Below are 23,923 nucleotides of genomic sequence, written 5' to 3'. Positions count from 1 at the left end.
AATGCATTAAACCATTCACATATATAAATGAGGTCTCCAGGGGAAAATTGTTTAAGCTCACCAATTTAAGAAAGCTAGTACTTCTGAAGATATATATTCATGACTTAAAATTTTTATTACTTGCTATTGTAAATAATTAGTGATAACTTAGGAACTGTTATGGAACAGCCCTGCTCTAAAACCTAGATATACAAAGGCCTTAAACATTTTTTGTTAGTTTCTTACAGAAGAATGTATTGATAAAGTATAATTGGAAACAAAGAAAAAAAAATTTTTTTGAAAATTTTTTATCTGCAGAAGGCAGGGAAGAAACAAACTTTTGTCCTATTTTATGAGAAAATTTTATGCACAGACTAGGTAACCATTTTATGGGTGATTTCAGAGTCATTAACAATTCCTACACCAAACAAAGTGCCAATACTTTTAAAAACTTTTTTTAAATAGGATACAGTAGTAAATTTCATGTAAGCAGAATCAAACATTCATACAGTGGACATGAAATAAAATATTAATGAAAACACTATGAATGTTACTTTGGTAACATCATTCAAAACCTTTTAAAAATAAGAATATCTTTTTCCTGGAAATTCCACTGATACTATTATGACAAATGTGAAATATTTTTACAAAGATGCTATTGATTGAAAACCTTTGTATAATTTTTAGAAGCAAAAACCAATGGGAATCTTAAAATTGTAATTAGTCACTTTTTTAAAATGAGGTATGTTATAACATTAAAAGCAAAGAATTCTTGGAGAAAAAATTCTTAACAATGGATATAGGTTTTAAAACATGAAAATTAGTATACACAAAATCCTGAGGTTAAATAGGTACATATATTATAATTACTGACATGTATATAGCTACACAAAATGTTCTGGGGATAATATGGTATATCACAAGGGATTACAAGTCATACATGTATTAATTACATTACTATGTAATATTTCTAAGTGAAATGACAGAAGTCAAAGTTGGGAAAGACATGTCCCAAAATGTTTGAATTAGTTATTTCTACCTTATGAGATTTTACATTTTATTTCTTTGGCTTATCAGCTTAAATCTTTACAGTGATACTCATTTTTAAATGATATCATAATAAAACTGTTGTAAGATTCCATTTATTTTACATGATAGAATAAGTTAGACTTTTTTCTAAAAATAAGGTCCTATTTCTTGCCATGGCAACTTGTGTCTGCTGGATCTGTTGCATCTTCCTGCCTTTGAGAAAATATTTCCTGTTGCTCCCTATGAAACACAGAAAGTTTCATAATGTCCTTGGTACTTGGGTTTCCAAAGACATACAAATAAGTTTATTAATTTATTTGTACATTCAGCAAAATAAAGGTTAAATCTGATATTATTTTAAAAATCAGCATTTACAAAACAAGAGAATTTATTATTTTCCTAAACACTTTATAATAGATTTTTTAAATGATGAAAGGTACAAGAAAACATTTACAAACTTATAATTGCATAAGTAGAAATTTTTGCAATTATTGAAAGAGAAACACTCAGGAAGAAGTAGGCAGTTATTACTTTCCCCTTAGGTACTATACTCAACAATTCATCGTTTGAAGTAAATTATGCACTGAAATGATTTCTGTGTATATGATGTACTGCCAGAGAAACAGTCAGAGGAGGGAACCAGAAAACTGATGTTCCTTTTTAAACATCCAGATTAAAAAAAAAAAAAAAAAAACCTGCCCTTAGTCACAGTGGTAAAACAGAAACCTCTCTAAAAATATATCTAGAAAGCCTGTTTTGTATTAATGCAACTAGTTTCCATACCGTTTTATTAAGTTCTAAAACTTCCAGCAAAAGCATAAAGGTAATGAAGATTTAGTATCAACTAATAAATAGATAAGCTTATTGACTATAAATATTAGTGAAATTACAGTACTTTTATGAGTAAATTCTAATGGTATAAACAAATTTAATCTAGGACATAGATTATGAATGTGAACATATAGAAAGAAAAATAGTGAAGGAAAGAACTTATATTTTTTAAACTTGTAATATTTATTGCTCAAAATCTATAAGGATATTTTCCTCGTAACTACAAAAAACTACATAACTGAGGACCTAAGTCAAAGAGCATATAGATAATATATTCATAAAAAATTTAAAGAAGAAAATTAGCTTAGCTTTATTCATTGCTTATCATGTCTTGTTGTTATAAATTATAATAAAATGTAAGCATCTAAGTGTTCTACAAGATTTGACCATTGTAAAAACCAGAGCCACCTACCATCCAAAAGAAGATATGGACTTTTCCCACAGTGAAAATTTCTTTCATATCACTGTTCTGACAACAGTCTCCCACTTGCCCATGAGATGGCACTATCATGACTATTATCCATAGATATGTTTTGCCTGGTCAAGAACTTCTGTAAATGGAGTCCTGTGATATTTTTCTAGGTCTTTGTATTTCGATAATGAGATTTATCATTTTGTTTCATGTATCAGTAGCTTGTTCTTTCTACTTGCTGAGTATATTCCATTGTACAAATACATGAAAATTTATTTTTACAACTATCTTTTGATGGAGGGCCATTTCCAGTTTGGAGTTGTTAAGAATAAGGTGGCTATGAGCATTCTTGTACAAGCACTGTTGTAAACAAATGTTATCATTTCTTTCAGTGAAAACCCAAAGAGAAGAATTTCTAGCTTGTTTGATAGATCTGTTTGCTAAGTTTTGTCAGATATTACTAAAAAGTTTTCCAAAGTGTTTGTACCACTTACATTCTAGTGAAAACTATATGACAGTTTTGTTTGCTCCAAATCCTTGTTAATATCAGTGTTCTCAGTCTAAGATTTTAACCATTCTAGTCAGTGTGAAAGGGGATTTCATTATGATTTTCATGCACGTTTCTCTGGTGACTTCTGATACTGACAGTTTTTCATATGCTTATGAATCATGCATTTGTCACTTGTTTTGGAGGGCCCAAGTATTTTACTCATTTTGATTTGGTTGTCAATATTTTGTATACAGAAGTTCTTTATATACTCTCAGTGTGATCTGCTTACTTCTTGGAAGGAAAGTTATGACCAACCTAGATAGCATATTCAAAAGCAGAGATATGATTTTGCCAACAAAGGTCCGTCTAGTCAAGGCTATGGTTTTTCCAGTGGTCATGTATGGATGTGAGGGTTGGACTATAAAGAAAGCTGAGCACCAAAGAACTGATACTTTTGAACTGTGGTGTTGGAGAATACTCTTGAGAGTCCCTTGGACTGCAAGGAGATCCAACCAGTCCATCCTAAAGATCAGTCCTGGGTGTTCATTGGAAGGACTGATGCTGAAGCTGAAACTCCAATACTTTGGCCAACTGATGCGAAGAGTTGACCCATTTGAAAAGACCCTGATGCTGGGAAAGATTGAGGGCAAGAGGAGAAGGGAACAACAGAGGATAAGATGGTTGGATGGCCTCACCGACTCAGTGGACGTGGGTTTGGGTGGACTTCGGGAGTTGGTGATGGACAGGGATGCCTGGCATGCTGCGGTTCATGGGGTCACAAAGAGTCAGACACGAATGAGCGACTGACCTGAACTGAAGCTAGGTCCTCTTGCTTTGTGCACACTTTCTTTAGTTGCGGCGAGTGACGTTTACTCTCTAGTTTTGGTCCCAGGCTTCTCACTGCAGTGGTTTCTCATTACAGAACATGGGCTCTAGATCATGGGCTCAGTGGCTGTGGTGCATGGGCTCTGTTGCCTGGTGGCATGTGGGAATCTCCCTGGACCAGGGATGGAACACATGTCCCTTAACTGACAGGAAGACTCATAACTGCTGGACCACCAGGCAAGTTCACAAGGTGTCTCTTAAATGACCCTATAACCTCTCCACTCAACACACACACACAACACTTGCATTAAAACCAAAAGTTACCACTATGTTTGGCTTTCCTTTTTGCTTCAATTTATGCTCTTCAAAACACCTGACAGGTATATATTAACACCAGAGATTAAGGACTACAGTCCCGGATTGGACCAACAGCTGCCCTGTGATTGTTTCTCAGCCAACACCAACTAAACACACTAGCATCTACTGAAATGATTTCACTTTCCAAATTTTGTTCAAGGCCATCAATAATTCTTTAAAAGATGAAAGCATAGTTTCTGTTAGAAATTCTGATTAACTGGCTTGTGATAGTGTAACTTGATTGCTTCAACATATTCCTTTTCTGCAGAAGCAGAAACTACTCATGTGCTCATTTCCCCCAATAAACCTCCCAGAGTTTACTGGCTCCATTAAAGAGACAGGACTCACTCTATTTGAAAACATCTTTTAGGTTGAGCTGGGGGCTCTTCCAAATATGTGAGTATCACACATTTAACAATAAACTAAACATATTAACAATAGGTTAAATCATTATAATATGTGAATAACAGATTCAAGATAATTTATAAAAGGATTGCAGATCCTGCCACCTTTCTCTATTTTCTTCAGTCTTCAGACCTCTAGTTGGAGACTTCAGGCCCTGTCCTTGCTCCAGAATATTTTGAAAAAGTAATTGACACTGTTGTCTGACTTCTTGTTAACTCTCTTACCTTTTAGAGAACTGAACATTTAAAGAGTGCAAGGATTTTAATCAAATCAGCAGATAATGTCCACTTCAAGGCTACTTCTAGAAGTCCTTCATTTCACCTGTTTTTAAGTTGCCTGCTATTTTTTAGTCCAAAATCCAGTCCCATCAGCATCCTTGATCAATTTAAAGTTATGAATCCTTTGATTTTTTAATCAAAATTTAATTACCTATTATGCCTCTCAAGTTTTGCCAAGACATATCAAATTGTTTATGAGATAATCATTTTCCATCTCTTAAAGACCAGCGATACAGTGGTTTCAGTTGGTTATTTATCCCTGGACATCCTGAGGGTTAGAAGGATGAAGAAGAGTAATCCTGCATGAACTTGTAACTGGACTTCTGGTCACGCTGACTCATGGACCCACACTCATCTTACAGGCAGCTCTGAGATGACACTCATTTATTTCTAACTCTCCTTTCATTTCTAACATGTTACCAAGACTTTTCCTGCCAAGGTAGTCATTTGTGTTCTTTTGAAAGATATTTCCCACTCCAGGGTCTGGGGGATATGAGGAACTTTCTCCAATTTGGATAGACATGATATTCAAATCTTCCTGGCAAACTGAGAATTTCTGACAGTAACAAGATTCATGTTTGTTTATATACAAAACAGGAAATCAAGTAAATAAAGATGTGTCCTACGTGAATCAGGTTTTCAATTCAGTCCAATTCAGTTGCTCAGTCGTGTCCAACTCTTTGCGACCCCATGGACTGCAGCATGCCAGGCTTTCCTGTCCATCACCAACTCCCAGGAGCTTACTCAAACTCATGTCCATCAAGTGAGTGATGCCGTCACGAATTCAGTTTTAAAGTCACCTAGGAATCTTTGAAGCGGTCTTATGGCAAAAATCCTGAAATATGCACCCTTGGGGACAGTATACTCAGAGAACTAAGATTCCACAGTAACATGCGACACAGAATTTTTACATAAAATGAAAATAAAAAGATAAAGCCTACATTTCTTTACTCTTGCTCAATAATATCTATAGCTGCTAATAGCTGCTCATTGAATACAGTTACACTTTACTTCTTCTAACTTAATTTTGAGAAATCAAGAAATTGCTATTTCTTATAAGCGACATCAGTTTTATTTGTAATTACCCTCAACAATTCTTTAGGGTTTTGTTTACACTTTGTCATGTTCTTTTTTTATAATTTTGGTAAACTACATATAACATGAAATTTACCATCTTAACTACTTAATAGCAGTTCATGCTATTAAGTACATTTCTATCATTATATAGTTCCCTAAATACTTTGACATATATACCTAACTTTGCATTTTTCTTATAATATCTAGTGCTTGCTATTTGTTATAAATTATAAAGCAATTTCTAGTTATTATTCAAAATTGCTATTTATTATAGAATTAAATTAATCAAAACAAAATTTAAATATTCATATTAACTTGTATATTTCAAAATGTGAAATATGATTTGTTGTCCAAAATATTTTATAAAAAACTTAAATAAACTATTTTACATCTCAACAATTGTAAATTTACATCATAATTTAAGGAACTGTGTAGTATTCCCTTTAGAGCATTCTATCATAATCTGAAATCAATTATAATAATTGATACTTTGTAGCTCCTTAAAAAATATTTTCAAAACATGAATGCCACAGACTAACATGATGTCATATAATTCTACATAATTTTAAAATAAATTTATGTACTCTTTCTACATAAAATATAAATAGATGAAAAATGCATTTTTGTACAAATATCTCTGTCTTAATATATTCTCTAAAAATGAGCAGTATTGCTATTATTTTTGCATATATTCACAACTTGACTTACATGTATTGCAAATAATTCTATTTATTCATCTTTAATTGTGCTTATGGATATTCCTGAAATAGAATCTCATGTTACAGCTCAGAAAAAAATTATATCTTTCTGATTAAGACATATTTCTTCCTATCTATTCCTCATACTTTATACTTTTGAAGTGAGATGCTGTTGTATTTTCCAAATTATTTTTGCTTAATAACAAAGCTAAATATTTTAATTTTGACTTTCATAGTTTTCTTTCAAAGTTGCTCATTTTGTTTGACATCTTCTGCTTTATTGACTATGCCAAAGCCTTTGACTGTGTGGATCACAATAAACTGTGGAAGATTCTGAAGGAGATGGGAATACCAGACCACCTGACCTGCATCTTGAGAAATCTGTATGCAGGCCAGGAAGCAACAGTTATAACTGGACATGGAACAATGGACTGGTTCCAAATAGGAAAAGGAGTATGTCAAGGCTGTATATTGTCGCCCTGCTTATTTAACTATATGCAGAGTACATCATGAGAAACGCTGGACTGGAAAAACACATAAGCTGGAATCAAGATTGCTGGGAGAAATATCAATAACCTCAGATATGCAGATGACACCACCCTTATGGCAGAAACTGAAGAGGAACTAAAAAGCCTCTTGTTGAAAGTGAAAGAGGAGAGTGAAAAAGTTGGCTTAAAGTTCAACATTCAGAAAACGAAGAGCATGGCATCCGGTCCCATCACTCCATGGGAAATAGATGGGGAAACAGTGGAAACAGTGTCAGACTTTATTTTGGGGGGCTCCAAAATCACTGCAGATGGTGATTGCAGCCATGAAATTAAAAGACGCTTACTCCTTGGAAGAAAAGTTATGACCAACCTAGATAGCATATTCAAAAGCAGAGACATTTATTACTTTGCCGACTAAGGTCCATCTAGTCAAGGCTATGGTTTTTCCAGTAGTCATGTATGGATGTGAGAGCTGGACTGTGAAGAAGGCTGAGCACCGAAGAATTGATGCTTTTGAACTGTGGTGTTGGAGAAGACTCTTGAGAGTCCCTTGGACTGCAAGGAGATCCAACCAGTCTATTCTGAAGACGATCAACCCTGGGATTTCTTTGGAAGGACTGATGCTAAAGCTGAAACTCCAGTACTTTGGCCACTTCATGTGAAGAGTTGACTCCTTGGAAAAGACTATGATGCTGGGAGGGATTGGGGGCAGGAGGAGAAGGGGACGACAGAGGATGAGATGGCTGGATGGCATCACTGACTCGATGGAAGCGAGTATGAGTGAACTCTGGGAGTTGGTGATAGACAGGGAGGCCTGGTGTGCTGTAATTCATGAGGTCACAAAGAGTCAGACACGACTGAGTGACTGAACTGAACTGAACTGAAGCAGGATTTATCTGTGTTTTTGTATTGTGTGTGGTTATCTTCAAAATATATCTGATTTTGTTTATATTTTCTCATTTTTTATAATTTTGATAAAATACATATAACAAAATTTCCCATTACAGCTTCTTTACAGTCATTTGTCAATCCTTCCAATGAATATTCAAGGTTGATTTCCTTTATGATTGACTGGTTTGATCTCCTTTCTGTCCAAGGGATTCTAAAGAGTCTTCTCCAGCACCACAGTTTGAAAGCATCAATTCTTCAGTGCCTAGCCTTCTTTATGGTCTAGTTTTCACATTTGTACATGACTACTGTTGTACATGTACTATTTGTACATGACTATATAGCTTCAACTATATGGACCTTTGTCGGCAGGGTGATGTCTTTGCTACTTAACACACTGTGTAGGTTTGTCATAGCTTTTCTTTCAAGGGGCAAGGGTTTTTAATTTCGTGGCTGCAGTCACTGTCTACAGTGATTTCAGAGCCCAAGAAAATGAAACCTGTCACTGCTTCCACTTTTCCCCCATCTGTTTGCCATGAAGTGGTGGAACCGGAGCCAAGATCTTAGTTTTTTGAATGTTGAATTTTAAGCCATCATTTCACTCTTCTCTTTCAGCCTCATGAAGAGGCTCTTTAGTTCCTCTTCACTTTCTGCCATTAGAACAGTGGCTTCTACATATCTGAGTTTGCTGATATTTCTCCTGGCAATCTTGATTCCTGCTTGTGAGTCATCTAGTCCAGCATTTCACATGATGTACTCTGCATATAAATTAAACAGCAGTGTGACAGTATACAGTCTTGACATACTCTTTTCTCAATAACAAACCAGTCCGTTGTTCCATGTCCAGTTATAACTGTTGCTTCTTGTCCTGCATAGAGGTTTCTCAGGAGACAGATAAGGTGGTCTGGTAGTCCATCTTTTTAAGAGTTTTCCAGTTTGTTGTGATCCCCACTGTCAAAGACTTCAGTGTAGTCAATGAAGCAGAAGTTTAAATGATTTTCTGGAATTCCTTTGCTTTTTCTATACCCAACGAATGATGGCGGTTTGATCTCTGGTTCCCCTGTCATTCCTAAACTCAGCTTGTACATTTGGAAGTTCTCTGTTCATCTACTGCTAAAGCCTAGCTTGAAGGATTTTGAGCAATATCTTGCTAGCATGTTGTTATGGTCTTCTTGACAGACCAGAACCTGGGGACAGGAGTCGACAAAAAGAAGGTGAAGAAAGGAAGGACACGGGGGACCCAAGTCTCTAGTGGAACAAGAGTGCTTTAATCATGGCAGCTTATGCTTATATATAGTTATACAAGGAAGCCTTAGGCAGAAAAATAAAGCTGAGCAAAACACCGAAACCAAATGCATAACCACAGAACTAAGGGAATAACAATCGTCATGGGGCCAGAAGACATTCCAGGTATTGGAAATAGGAACATGACTAAGTAGTTTTACAGAAAAGGTTACTGAAAGGAATCCATGTATGCATCCCGTCTCATGACCTCAGTCCTGAGAACTGGGTGCAGCTCTGCTCGTTCCTGTATTCCGGGAACTGATAAGGGACAGAAGGCCCTTGAGAAACAGAAAACAACATATAGGATTCCTTAAAATTAAACGTTCCCTGATAGCATGTGAAATCAGTGCATTTGTATGGTAGTTTGAATATTCTTAGGGGCTTCCCTGGTGGCTCAGATAGTAAAGAATCTGCCTCCAATGCAGGAGAGCCAGATTCAATCCCTGGGTCAGGAAGATCCCCTGGAGAAGGAAATGGATCCAATTCTTGTCTTTAGAATTCCATAGACAGAGAAACCTGATAGGCAACAATCCACAGACTCGCAAAGAGTCGGACACAACTGAACAACTAACACTCGAAACATTATTTGACATTACCATCCTTTGGGATTGGACTAAAATTGCCTTTTTCCAGTTTATGGCTGAGTTTTCCAAATTTGCTGACATATTGAGTGTAGCACTTTTAACAGCATCGTCTTTTAGGATTTTAAGTAGCTCATCTGGAATTCCATCACCTCCACTAGTTTTGTTCATAGTAGTGCTTCCTAAGGCCCCCTTGACTTCACACTCCAGGATGTCTGGTTATAGCTGACTGACCACACTATCATGGTTCAGTTCAGTTCAGTTCAGTTCAGTCGTTCAGTCATGTCCGACTCTTTGCGACCTCATGAAAAGCAGCATGCCAGGACTCCCTGTCCATCACCAACTCCAGGAGTTCACTCAGATTCATGTCCATCGAGTCAGTGATGCCATCCAGCCATCTCATCCTCTGTCCTCCCCGTCTCCTCTTGCTCCCAATCCCTCCCAGCATCAGTCTTTTCCAATGAGTCAACTCTTCACATGAAGTGGCCAAAGTACTGGAGTTTCAGCTTTGGCATCAGTCCTTCCAAAGAAATCCCAGGGTTGATCGCCTTCAGAATGGACTGGTTGGATCTCCTTGCAGTCCAAGGGACTCTCAAGAGTCTTCTCCAACACCACAGTTCAAAAGCATCAATTCTTCGGTGCTCAGCCTTCTTCACAGTCCAGCTCTCACATCCATACATGACTACTGGAAAAACCATAGCCTTGACTAGATGGACCTTAGTCGGCAAAGTAATGTCTCTGCTTTTGAATATGCTATCTAGGTTGGTCATAACTTTTCTTCCAAGGAGTAAGTGTTTTTTAATTTCATGGCTGCAATCACCATCTGCAGTGATTTTGGAGCCCCCCAAAATAAAGTCTGACACTGTTTCCACTGTTTCCCCATCTATTTCCCATGGAGTGATGGGACCGGATGCCATGCTCTTCGTTTTCTGAATGTTGAACTTTAAAGCCAACTTTTTCACTCTCCTCTTTCACTTTCAACAAGAGGCTTTTTAGTTCCTCTTCAGTTTCTGCCATAAGGGTGGTGTCATCTGCATATCTGAGGTTATTGATAATTCTCCCAGCAATCTTGATTCCAGCTTGTGTTTCTTCCAGCCCAACGTTTCTCATGATGTACTCTGCATATAAGTTAAATAAGCAGGGTGACAATATACAGCCTTGACATACTCCTTTTCCTATTTGGAACCAGTCTGTTGTTCCATGTTCAATTCTAACTGTTGCTTCCTGACCTGCATACAGATTTCTCAAGAGGCAGGTCAGGTGGTCTGGTACTCCCATCTCTTTCAGAATCTTCCACAGTTTATTGTGATCCACACAGTCAAAGGCTTTGGCATACTCAGTAAAGCAGAAATAGATGTTTTTCTGGAACTCTTGCTTTTTTGATGATCCAGCGGATGTTGGCAATTTGATCTCTGGTTCCTCTGCCTTATCTAAAACCAGCTTGAACATCAGGAAGTTCACGGTTCACGTATTGCTGAAACCTGGCTTGGAGAATTTTGAGCATTACTTTACTAGCATGTGAGATGAGTGCAATTGTGTGGTAGTTTGAGCATTCTTTGGCATTGCCTTTCTTAGGTATTGGAATGAAAACTGACCTTTTCCAGTCTTGTGGCCACTGCTGAGTTTTCCAAATTTGCTGGCATATTGACTGCAGCACTTTCACAGCATCATCTTTCAGGATTTGAAACAGCTCAACTGGAATTCCATTACCTCCTGGCTTTGTTTGTAGTGATGCTTTCTAAGGCCCACTTGACTTCATATTCCAGGATGTCTGTCTCTAAGTGAGTGATCACACCATGATGATTATCCGGGTCATGAAGATCTTTTTTGTACAGTTCTCCTGTATATTCTTGCCACCTCTTCTTAATATCCTCTGCTTCTGTTAGGTCCATACCATTTCTGTCCTTTATTGAGCCCATCTTTGCATGAAATGTTCCCTTGGTATCTCTAATTTTCTTGAAGAGATCTCTAGTCTTTCCCATTCTGTTCTTTTCCTCTATTTCTTTGCATTGATCGCTGAAGAAGGCTTTCTTATCTCTTCTTGCTATTCTTTGGAACTCTGCATTCAGATGCTTATATCTTTCATTTTCTCCTTTGTTTTTCGCTTCTCTTCTTTTCACAGCTATTTGTAAGGCCTCCCCAGACAGCCATTTTGCTTTTTTACATTTCTTTTCCATGGGGATGGTCTTGATCCCTGTCTCCTGTACCTGGGTCATTAAGACTTTTTTGTATAGTTCTTCTGTGTATGCTTGCCACCTCTTCTTGATATCTCCTGCTTCTGTTAGGTCCTTGCTGTTTCTGACCTTTATTGTGCCCACCCTTGCATGAAGTGCTCCTTGGTATCTCCAATATTCTTGAGGAGATCTCTAGTCTTTCCCATTCTGTTTTTTTCCCTCTATTTCTTTGCTTTATTCACTTCAGAAGTCTTTCTCATCTCTCCTTGCTATTCTCTGAAACTCTCCACTTTTCCACTTGGGGGAAAGTGGACAGCTACATATAAACGAATGAAATTAATTTAGAAAAGAATAGTATAAATAAAAATCCTAAACGCCTAAGAATGATTATCAACCTACTGTATTGTATTAATATATCAATATACAAAATATGTTCATTGCTGAAATTTTTAGTAAAGAAGAAGAAATTTCTCCAGAAAATTGTGTCCAATAGAAAATTATACACATGGGATAAGAACCACCTAAGTATGAGACTTTGATTAACACAATTTAAGAAATGATAGGACTCAAAGGGTGTAACTTTTATGATAATCAATAGAATTCCTAAATGGTATATTCTAGCAAGAAGGAAAAATGAGCAATCCAAGAAAGGAAAATACCTGTGAACTAACAGGAATAAGATATTACAAAGATGATTAGTTCTTTTTATTAAATCTGAAATAATATGGTTAATTGAAAGAAAGTATTACCATTCAGCACAAGACACTAGCCAAGAGTATGCTGTAAAGTAGTCCAGCAAGAGGAAGAATGACAAACATCAGGTTGAGCGACTTGCCTTGTTAGGAACTAAGACCTCCATATCAAGTATTCATGAAGATTACAAGAAAAGAACAGCATTGATTTGTGTCTTAAAGTATTAAGGGGACTATACAGCAACAGAAGTGTACTTAATACTACTAAACTGTACCTTTCATGTAGTTGAGATGGTGAATTTTATTTTGTATATATTTTATCAAAGTTATAAAAAAATAAAATGAAAAAGTATAAAGAAAACATATATTGAAGGTAAGCAGACATAATACAAGACCACAGGTAAATATTCTTCAGAAGATTTCAAACATAATGAGTAATTTTAAAAGAAAAGTAGGAAAGTCAAAAATAAAATATTTAACTTTATTATTAAATTTTTTAAAGTTGAAAAATATGACACTATCTCATTTTAAAAATATAAAGGATGGAGATTTGAAAAAATATATGTCTTAATCAGAAAAACAAACTTTTTCAGAAATGTAACATGAGATTCTATTTAAGTAAAAACTGTAAACACAGATAAAGAACAGTAAAAACTGGGAAAATATCTGTAACACACATAAATAGTCAAGTTGTGATTACACACAGAAGAAATAGCAATAATGCTCACTTCTAGGGAATGTTGTAAATAGACAAAGATATTTGTACAAAAATGTATTTTGCATTGCATCTTACAGTTTACTTAGAAAGAAACTACATAAATTTATTTAAAAATCTGTAGAATTATATAACATCATACCAGCTGAGGCAGTCATTTTTTTTTATAGTAAAAAGTTTTTTTAGGAACCACAAATTTTTAATTGTTAGAATTGATTTCAGATTATGATGGAATGCTCTAAAGGGAATATTACATAGTTCCCCAACTGATAATGTAAATTTATAATTATTGAGTTAAAAAGTAGTTTATTTAAAAGTTTTTATTATAAAATAGTTTGAAAAACAAAATGGAAAGAAAGTTGTATGTTTTGAAATATAACAATTGATGTGACTGTCCTTATTCACATAAGAAATTTCAGGAAAATTATAATCTGAGCTATTGATATTGGTTGTTATATTTAAGTTGTAACTTTTTTATTTTGGATAATAAATAGAAATTTTGGATAATAACTAGAAATTACTTTATAACATAATAAATAGTAAGCATTAGATATTATAAGAAAAAAAACAGAATTAGATGTATGTGTTAAAGTATTAAGAGAAATATACACCAATAGGAATGTACTTAATAATATGAGTTGTACCTTTTAAAGAGTTGAGAACGATTATTTTATGTTATCTGTAACTTACCAAAATTTTTTTAAATAGCATGAGAAAGTATAAACAAAATCCCCCAAAATTATTGAGGGTAATCACATTTAAAACCTTGTGCCTATGCTTGTTCAATCATGTCTGGCTCTTTGCACTCCCATGGACTGTAGCTCACCAGACTCTGTCCATGAAATTTTCCAGGCAAGAATATGGGAGTGGATTGCCATTTCCTAGTCCAGAGACTATTCTGGATCTAGGGATCAAACCCCTTGCACCTTATTCTCATGCATTGGCAAGCAGATTCTTTAATATTAGCACCATCTGGGAAGCTCCTAAACTTTTATCTGTGTGTCTGTGCTCAGTCGCTCAGTCCTGTTCAGTTCTTTGTGACTCTATGGACTGTAGTCCCCCAAGCTCCTCTGTCCCTGGGATTCTCCAGGCAAGAATACTGGAGTAGGTTGCCGTTTCCTCCTTCAGGGAATCGACTGTTTGGACCCAGGGGTCAAACCGGCATCTCCTGTGTCTTCTGCATTGGCAGTCAGATTCTTAAACCACTGAGCAACCTGGGAAGCCTGTTTATATTAATAATAAGCAGTAATTACTAAAGGTAAACTTAAGTTGGAAGGAGTAAGGTGCAATTTTATTCTGTGAACAGCCAGTAGCAGATATAGATGTTATTGAACAAGAGGAAGAAAAGATAGGTTTGCCTTTTATCATTTTATTTTTATTTCATGTAAAAGTTCTGTGTTGAAAGTCATTGTGGAATATTTAGTTCTCTGAGGACACTGTCCCCATGGCAGCATATTTCAGGACTTTTGCCAGAAGATTACATAAAAGATTCATAACTGAATTTAAACCTTAATTCACTTAGGACTCATGCTTATTCACTTGGTTTCTTGTTTGGCACATAAACACTGAATTTGTAACTGACAGAAATTTTCACATAGTCTGGGAAGATTTGAATATCATGACTATCCAAACTAGAGAGAGTTCCTTATATTTCCCCAGACCTTGCTGTAGCAAATACCTTTCAAAGGAGCACAAATGCCTTGGTAGGAAAGTCTTGGCAACATGTTAGAAATGAAAAGATCAGATAAATCAGTGTCATCTCAGAACTGCCTGTAAGGTGAGCATAGATCCAAGAGTGAGAGTGACCAGAAGACCACGTACAAGCTTGTGCAAACATAGTCTCCTTTACCTTCATCTCTCAAGATGTCCAGGGATTACCAACCAACTGAATCTGCCACATCTTAAATATCCATGATATTTAAGAGTCAAAAATTATCTCTTATAAATAGTTTGACATGTCTTGGCATAGTTACAGAGATGTGAACAGTTGGTTGAAATTTTATTAAAAGAAGCAAGAGTTTATAAATTTGAATTGATCCAGGATACTGATGGTGCTGGATTTTGCACTCATAAATAGCAGGTGACTTAAAAATACATGAAATGAAGGACTTTTAGAAGCAGCCTTCAGTTGTGTATTATCTGCTGATATCATTAAGATCCTTACACTGTTTAAAATGTTAAGTTCTCTAAAAGGCAAGAGAAGTACACAGGTAGCAGTCAGACAAACAATGTCAATTCATTTTCCAAGATATTTAGGGGCAAAGACAGTGCCTGAAGTTTCCAGAGTTGTGTCAGGCACCAACTAGAAGGCTGAAGACTGAAGAAAAGAGAAGTAGGTGGGCTGCAATTGCAGTTCTTTTCTGTATCCTGAGTCTAGTGTTTCTATTTAATTATTCCAATGATTTAACTTGTTGTTGGTACTTGGGTTAGTTGCTCAGTCATGTCTGACTCTTTGTGACCCCATTGACTGTAGCCTGCCAGGCTCCTTTGTCCACATCCATGGAGTTTTTCAGGCGAGAATACTGGAGTGAGTTGCCATTCCCTTCTCCAGCGGATCTTCCCAACTCAAAGATTGAACCCAGGTCTCCTGCATTCCAGGCAGATTCTTTACCAGTTAAGCCACCAGGGAAGCCCAACTTGTTAATATTTGTTTAGTTTATTGTTACATATGTGATGCTCACATGTTTGGAACAGCCCCCAGCTCATCCTGAAACATATTTTCAAATACAGTCTTCTTTCTCTTTAATGGAGCCTATAAACTCTGGGAGGTTTAATATGGGAAATGGGCCATGAGCAGCTCCCAGTTCTGCAGGAAGGGAATATGTTACAGCAATAAACTGACACCAAAGCATAGCCAGATAACTGGTATTTCTAAGGGAAATTATGTTTTCTCAAAAAAAAAATTATTGATTGCCTTGAACAAAATTTGGAGAGAGAAATTCTCTCAGCCGGTGTTAGTGTATGCTCAGTTGGTGTTGGCTGAGGAACCACCACAGAGCAGCTATTGGTCCAAATCCAGAACTGTAGTCCTTAATCTCTGGTGTTAATATATTTCTCTCAGGTGTATCAATGAAGCATGAAGAGAAGGCATAAAGGAAAATATTCTCTGCCAGGCAAAGTGATAAGTCACGTAGTACTTTTGACCTTAATGCAGGTGTTGTGTTCATGCTGAGTGAAGAGGTGATTTGAAAGTCACCTAGAACATTTCCTCCACCAAATACAAAAGCCAACAAGAATCCCTACAATTAGAAGGAGGGATATGGCAAAAGTAAGAGATGTCAGCTTACTTTTAAATTTTATTCAATTTATTATGGAATATTGGAGAAGGAAATGGCAACCCACTCCAGTATTCTTGCCTGGAAAATCCCGTGGACAGGGGAGCCTGGTGGGCTACAGTCCATGGGGTCACAAAGAGTCAGACAGGACTGAGCAACTTCACTTTATTATGGAATATAAATTGGTCTAGGTCTAAGGGTAACTGTTGTTTAGTTGCAAAGTTGTGTCTGATTCTTTTGCAGCCCCATGGACTGCAGCCCACCAGGCTTCTCTATCCATGGGACTTCCCAGGTAAGAGTACTAAAGTGGGTTGCCATTCCCTTCTCCAAGGAATCTTCCCCACCCAGGGACTGAACCAGCACCTCCTGCATTTCAGGTGGATTCTTTACCTCTGAGTTACCAGGGAAGTCCTTAAAGGTAAATATTATCTACATTTATTTCTATATGTCAGAATCCTTCAGTTCTGTGGTTATTATATTCAATGGGATTTTGAATACAGTGTGAACATAGTGTGTGGCAAAACATATAGTTCTTACTGTGATTTTGGAGGTCAGGAGACTCCTCCAAAAGTCTAAACAGGAAATGGAAGAACAAGTCAATAAATGCCAGATATAAGTCGGAAACAGCAAGCAGATGGATTCACCAGGAGAGGAAAGCACAAATGGTTTGATAAAAATACTTTCCAGAGAGATAATTCACCTAAGATGACTACAATACCTGACTCTCACATGGTGTGTTTCTAGAGCCACTCTCCATTAACTCCAAGACCACCAAACAAATAAAGAAATAGAATTTCCCTGTCTCTGGGTCAGGGAAACAGTGGAATTAAGTGAAAATATACCTGCAGTGTCAATAGAGTTTCACGGTAGGGTTGGGCTAATACAATTCTAGCTTCATCTCAGTGGTTAATATAGATCAATCCAAATTAGCTTTTGGTTTTAGAACAGAGAACAAGGAGTAAGCCAAGAAGTGAACAGAGATGCAGTGGAGAAGGCATTCCACTGTGAACATGTGTGCTTAAAGAGAGTGGGAAATAGTCAGATGAAGATGATTAACATTGAAAGATATAATATTAAATATTCAGTATTTTATAATTATAAAATTTGAATTAATATATTTTAATTGGAGGGTAATTACGATGTTGTGGTGGTTTTTTGCCATACATCAAAAATATGTACATGTGTCCCCCCATCCTGAACCTCCCCACCTCCCTCCCCACTCTACTTCTGTGGGTTGTCCCAGAGAACTGGCTTTGAGTGCCCTGCTTCATGCATCCAGTTTGCACTGGTCATCTCTTGTGCATATGGTAATGTACATGTTTCAGTGCTATTCTCTCAAATCATCCCACCCTCGCCTTCTCCCACTAAGTCCAAAAGTCTGTTCTTTACATCTGTGTTTCCTTTCCTGCCCTGCATGTAGGATCATTGTTACCATCTTTCTAAATTCCATACATATGCATTAACATACAGTATTTGTCTTTCTCTTTCTGACTTACTTCACTCGGTATAATAGGCTCCTTTTTCTTTAAATGATAAGTTGATGTCACAGGATTTCAACAATTTCAAGAAAAAAATTCCTAGATAAGCAGAGAAGATGGTGTACTTGCAAACTGTGAGAAATATCCATGTTATAAAGATGAATAGGAGAAGAGGTTCTTATAAAGGAGAAACCAGAAGGGCAGAACAAAAACCAGGAGTGTGGATATTGTGAAAACAATGCATCTAGAACAAGATAAGCAGCAGGAGTGATGGACCAGTTTGGTCAACTGCAACAAAAGGTGCAAATAAAAAGGGCTACCCTTCACTGAAACTTAAGGAAATAACAGCTAAAATTGCCACATGATGTTTCAGTGGAGCGGTATGTTCAGAAGCCTTATCAGAAGCAACTGAGAAGTTTGAAACTCTGGATGGAGTTACAGATATTTATTATAATCTAAGGATAGTAATCAGACTGGAGAATATATTTAATACTTACAGAGATGATTATAACATCAGTGACTTGATCAAAAGGAGTCTGAGTGTTTCAGGCAGATGCACGTTAGACTGAATGATACACATTAAGAATAATATTCTTCAGCTGTATAAAAAAAACAATTTCCATTTAGTGAATTCAGTATGTGTCAAAATACTGTGTTGTGCACCAAAGTGGGAAATCAGTGACAATCACTTAAAGGTACAAACAACTGTAGAAAGCCATAAGAAAGACCTCAGAAAGGAATTTTCAATATATGATCCGTACTTTGTAGATGAAGTACAGGTTTGTCATAGCAGTGGAACAGAATCCTCAACTGCTTTGACAAATTGATACAGAACTTTTATTTGTTTTCAATTTATCCAGGGGAAAAGAAACCCTTCAAACAGATAATTAAACTGTGCAAAATTTCAGTTACTGATATGTGACATGTTCTTAGAAAACAGAATATCCTAAAATTAATTATTTCATTTTTCCTAGGGGAAAAATGTGCTATAAAAGATCTATTCTGAAGTATATGCTATAAGGATAGTGTTCGTTTTTAAAATATCATGGAAAAATTAGATATATACTTGGAGAGTATTATTTAAAGAAACCATAAAAAATGAAATGTCTTTTATTCAAACACAGGTTATGACCATTCAGCAGACTGTAAAATCAATGTGATCATATTTGGATTTATTTATTTTAAAAATTGTAGTATAGTTCATATTAGTTTTAGATATACAGCATAGTGGTTGATATCTTTATAGATTATATGTATAATATCAGAAAACAGGGCATCTGAGGGTTAATATTTTACTAAAATTCTTGTTGCAAAGCTATGTAAGTATATATATTTGTGTGTGTTTGCATGTACAGTAAATTACAATATAAAATGCATATCTCACCATATTTTGTGGTCAAAAATGTTTGAACACCAAGTTTCTAACCTATCAAGGGATATATCAACAGAGCTTATAGCACGAATTAGTTAAAAATACTCACTTATTGGGCAACAGATAATACATATAAGATATATTGTTTACCTTTTCTAGACAAAAGCTACTGTAAAACATTTTCTCAGTGTCTTCTCAGATTGTACCTCCCTCAGCTTTACAGGAAGACTACAGAAGTCAGGACCCAGAAATGAGAAACCACACATCAGTAGTCAGTTTCATCCTCCAGGGATTAACAGATAACCTACAAATGCAGATTCTGACTTTTATATTTCTACTCATCACATACATGTTGAATATAATTGGAAACCTGGTCATCATAACCCTTATATTAGTGGATTCTCACCTTAAAACTGCAATGTACTTTTTTCTCCAAAATTTTTCCTTCTTAGAAATCTCATTCACTTCTGCCTGCATTCCTAGATTCTTGTACAGTATATTAACAGGAGACAGGACTATTACTTATAATGTTTGCCTGTCCCAACTATTTTTTACATATATGTTTGGTGTAACAGAATTCTTTCTCTTGGCCACCATGTCCTACGATCGCTATGTAGCCATCTGCAAACCCCTGCATTACATGACCATCATGAACCACAGATTCTGCAAAATGCTTATCTTCTGCTGTTGGATAACCACTTTCTTAATTGTTTTTCCACCGTTTTGCTTGGGACTGAATCTGGAATTCTGTGACTCTGTCATTGATCACTTTTTTTGTGACGTTTATCCACTCCTGAAGATCTCATGCTCAGATCCATGGTTCATGGAAGAGATAACACTTGCTTGCTGTGTGTTGATATTTATCACGACTCTTACATGCGTTGTTCTATCCTACATATGTATCATCAGAACAGTTCTAAGATTCCCCTCTGCTCAGCAAAGGACAAAAGCTTTTTCCACCTGTTCTTCCCACTTTATTGTGGTTTCTATCACCTATGGAAGCTGCATCTTTGTCTATATCAAACCCTCATCAAAAGATGAAATGACTATTAACAAGGAAGTAGTAATACTTACGACTTCCATTTCCCCCGTGTTAAACCCATTTATTTATACTCTGAGGAACAAACAAGTGAAACAAGCATTTAGCAATTTACTCAAAAGAATTCTACTGGTCTCAAAGAACTAAGAGAATGTTGAAGTCAGGTTCCCTAAACAATTTTCTTATGTGTATATCCTCTATTGTCTCTTCCTAAGTGAGATCTGGTCTTCCATTCTGATTAAGTGATTTCTATAGTTCCCTTCTTTATAGAAATCCCAGCTGTTCGAGCTGGGTTTAGAAAAGGGATGGGAACTGGAGATCAAATTGCCAACATTTGCAGGATCATAAAGAAACCAAGGGAATTCCAGAAAAGCATCTATCTTTATTTCATTGACTACACTGAAGTCTTTGACTGTGTGAATCATAACAAACTATGGAAAATTCTTAAAGAGATGGGCATTCCAGAGCAGCCTGTATGCAGGTCAAGAAGCAATAGTCAGAACCGTGTATGAAACAACTGACTGGTTCAGGATTGAGAAAAGAGTACAACAAGGCTGTTTATTTAACTTATTTTTTTTTAATTTAACTTATACATAGAGCACATCATGTGAAATGCCAGGATGGATGAGTTACAAGCTGGAATCAAGATTTCTGGGAGAAATATCAACAACCTCAGATATGCGGATGGCACCACTCTAATGGCAGAAAGCAAAGAGGAGCTAAAGAGCCTCTTGATGAGGGTGAAGGAGAGTGAAAAATTCAGCTTAAAATTCAATTTAAAAAAAAAAAAAGCTAAGATCATGACAAACCTAGATAGTGTGTTAAAAAGCAAAGACATAATTTTGCTTACAAAGATCCATATAGTCAAGGCAATGGTCTTTCCGGTTGTCAATGACAGATGTGAGAGCTGGACAATAAAGAAGGTAGAGCACTGAAGAATCGATGCTTTCTAATTGTGGTGCTGGAGAAGACTCTTGAGAGTCCCTTGGACTGTAAGGAGATCAAACCAGTCAATCTTAAGGGAAATCAACCCTCAATACTCTTTGGAAGGACTGATGCTGAAGCTGAAGCTCCAACACTTCTACTACCTATTGCATACAGCTGACTCATTGGAAAAGACCCTGATGCTGGGAAAGATTGAAGGCAGAAGGAGAAGAGGGCTATAGAGGATGAGATGGTAGAATGGGATCACTAATTCAAAGGACATGAACTTAGGCAAACTCAGGGAAATGGTGAGGGACAGGGAAGCCTAGGTTGTGGCAGTCCATGGGGTCGCAAAGTGTCAGACACAACTTGGTGACTGAACAACAATAGCCCCCTTATAAATCAAAGTCCTTGAGAATTACAAACTTTATGAAAAAAAAAAAAAAGAAAATCTAAGGAAGTCCTCACTCTCAAACATTCTTTCACAGTGCTGAAAATATTACATATAATTTTTCCAAAAGAAATACTCAAATGAGGAAAGAAATAATATTAAAAAGAAAGATTACTATTTTCACTGGTAACAGGGAAAAATTCTCAAAATTCTAAAGCAATATTTTAAAATAAGAAATAAATACAAATATTTAGAATTTCAAAAAAGCCTTTACCAATACGGAAGCCTTAAGTCACAATTTACATATGTATTGTATTTATTAAATGCATCTAATCAATATAAAAGTTGTTTTTAAATTGCCAATAAAACATAGATTAAAGAAAGAAGAAATGCTTTTGTAATTTCTGCTAAGGATTAAAGCCCGCATTGAAGTTTCATAAAAGAGATTGACACTATTGTACCTACTGAAATGTTAAATCATAAAGACAAAGCAAAAAGTCTAAGGAACCCCATAGGGCTAGATAAATAAATAAGCAGCAACTCAAATATGCAGGAGATGGAAAAAATGTGCATACTAATGTCATTTAAATGATTTATTTTTGAATATGAAAACTTAGTCATTCCAAGAGTTCAAAATACGCACCCAATTACAGCTCTCAAGAAAAGAACAGCATTTAATTACTTGTTAAATTCTTCACCATCTTGAATTTTCAGAATCAGCCTACTTTAATGTCCTTTGACTTTTGCTCTCTTACTTGACTTTATTTATTAAGGCACCTGCAGGCAAGAATTTTCCACTCATTTCAGCTACGCAGTTCCAGGGTCCTCCATTTTAAATGACATTTCCACAAGAAATCTTTTGCTGATATTGTCTTATTCCTCCTCCACCAACATGACCACCAAGACTGGATTAGTCTTACTCATCCACACCTGTCATCACTTATCTGCTGCTCTCATTTCTCTTATCAAAGTACACTTTCATGTTTGCTTGTTCTTACTCTATTCTAAGTGGTAAATGCCTTGGAGAAGTTCATCCCATGTGTCAATTCTGGCACCTAGACAAATATTGGTTATGCAATAAATCATCTTCTGACATGGTGATTTGAATACTTCTGATAATGCAAAATGAGAAATTTTATAGGAACATGAAAAATACAAAAGTAACATTAGGGATCTTTAAAGTTTGTAATGAAATAGAATATAAGCCAAAATTTATTAAAAATTGATAGTAAAAATTCATAATACTGATAAACCTGAAAATTACCCCACAAATTTTAGTCATAATTTGCACTGGAAAAATATGGAGAAATAAAAGTTAAAATAAGTAAACTATCATTAGCAAGTGACATAACTAGGATCCAAAACTATTTTTATTGATTTTGAATGGAGCTATTTTATCAAGTAACTGTACCTGCCTCAGCAGAGGCATCAAGAGAGTTTCAAGGAAGAGCGCAAAGAATAATTAATAGTACTAAAATTGAGCAAGATGTGTCATAAACAAAATACAAAGATAAAATTTTAATGTTGGGCTTTCCAACGTGGCTCAGTAGTAAAGTATCTGCCTGCCAATGCAGGAGACCCAGGAGACTCAGTAGACACAGGATTGATCCCAGGGTCAGGAGGATCCCCTGGAGAAGAAAATGGCAACCTGCTCCACTATTCTTTCCTGGAGAATCCCATGGACAGAGAAGACTGGAAGGCTAGAGCCCATCGGGTCGAAAAGTGCACATGACTGAGCAACCGAGCACAAAGTATTTATACACATATAATAATAATTCTATGATAATAATAAATGATATTTAGTCAGTTCAGTTCAGTAGCTCAGTTTTGTCCAACTCTTTGTGACCCCATGGACTGAAGCATGCTAGGCTTCCCTGTCCATCACCAACTCCCAGAGCTTGCTCAGACTCATGATTGGTCATTCCATCCAACCATCTCATCCTCAATCATCCCCTTCACCTCTTGCTTTCAATCTTTCCCAGCATCAAGGTCTTTTCCAATGAGTCAATTCTTTGCATCAGGTGGCCAAAGTATTGGGGTTTCAGCTTCAGCAGTAGTCCTTCCAATGAATATTCAGGACTAATTTCCTTAGTATTGACTGGTTGGATCTCCTTGCAGGCCAAGGGACTCTCAAGAATCTTCTCCAACACCACAGTTCAAAAGCATTAGTTCTATGTATAATATCATATAAGAAATGAATCACCAGTCTAGGTTCGATGCAGGATACAGGATGCTTGGGGC

At 36.2% G+C, this 23,923-nt stretch overlaps 1 protein-coding gene across 1 annotated transcript; it reads left to right on the top strand.

Moving 5' to 3' along the window:
• Positions 1 to 19,578: 19,578 nt before the first annotated feature.
• Positions 19,579 to 20,514, top strand: LOC128047886 (olfactory receptor 6C2-like). The gene has a single exon (XM_052640276.1). The coding sequence runs from the start codon at positions 19,579 to 19,581 to the stop codon at positions 20,512 to 20,514; it is 936 nt and encodes a 311-aa protein (XP_052496236.1).
• The last annotated feature ends 3,409 nt before the right edge of the window (positions 20,515 to 23,923 follow it).

This window comes from Budorcas taxicolor, chromosome 5 (genome assembly GCF_023091745.1).
Source record: "Budorcas taxicolor isolate Tak-1 chromosome 5, Takin1.1, whole genome shotgun sequence".
NCBI lineage: Eukaryota > Metazoa > Chordata > Mammalia > Artiodactyla > Bovidae > Budorcas > Budorcas taxicolor.
Note: the sequence above shows the minus strand (reverse complement) of the source record. Positions and strands in the feature narration are given on the sequence as shown.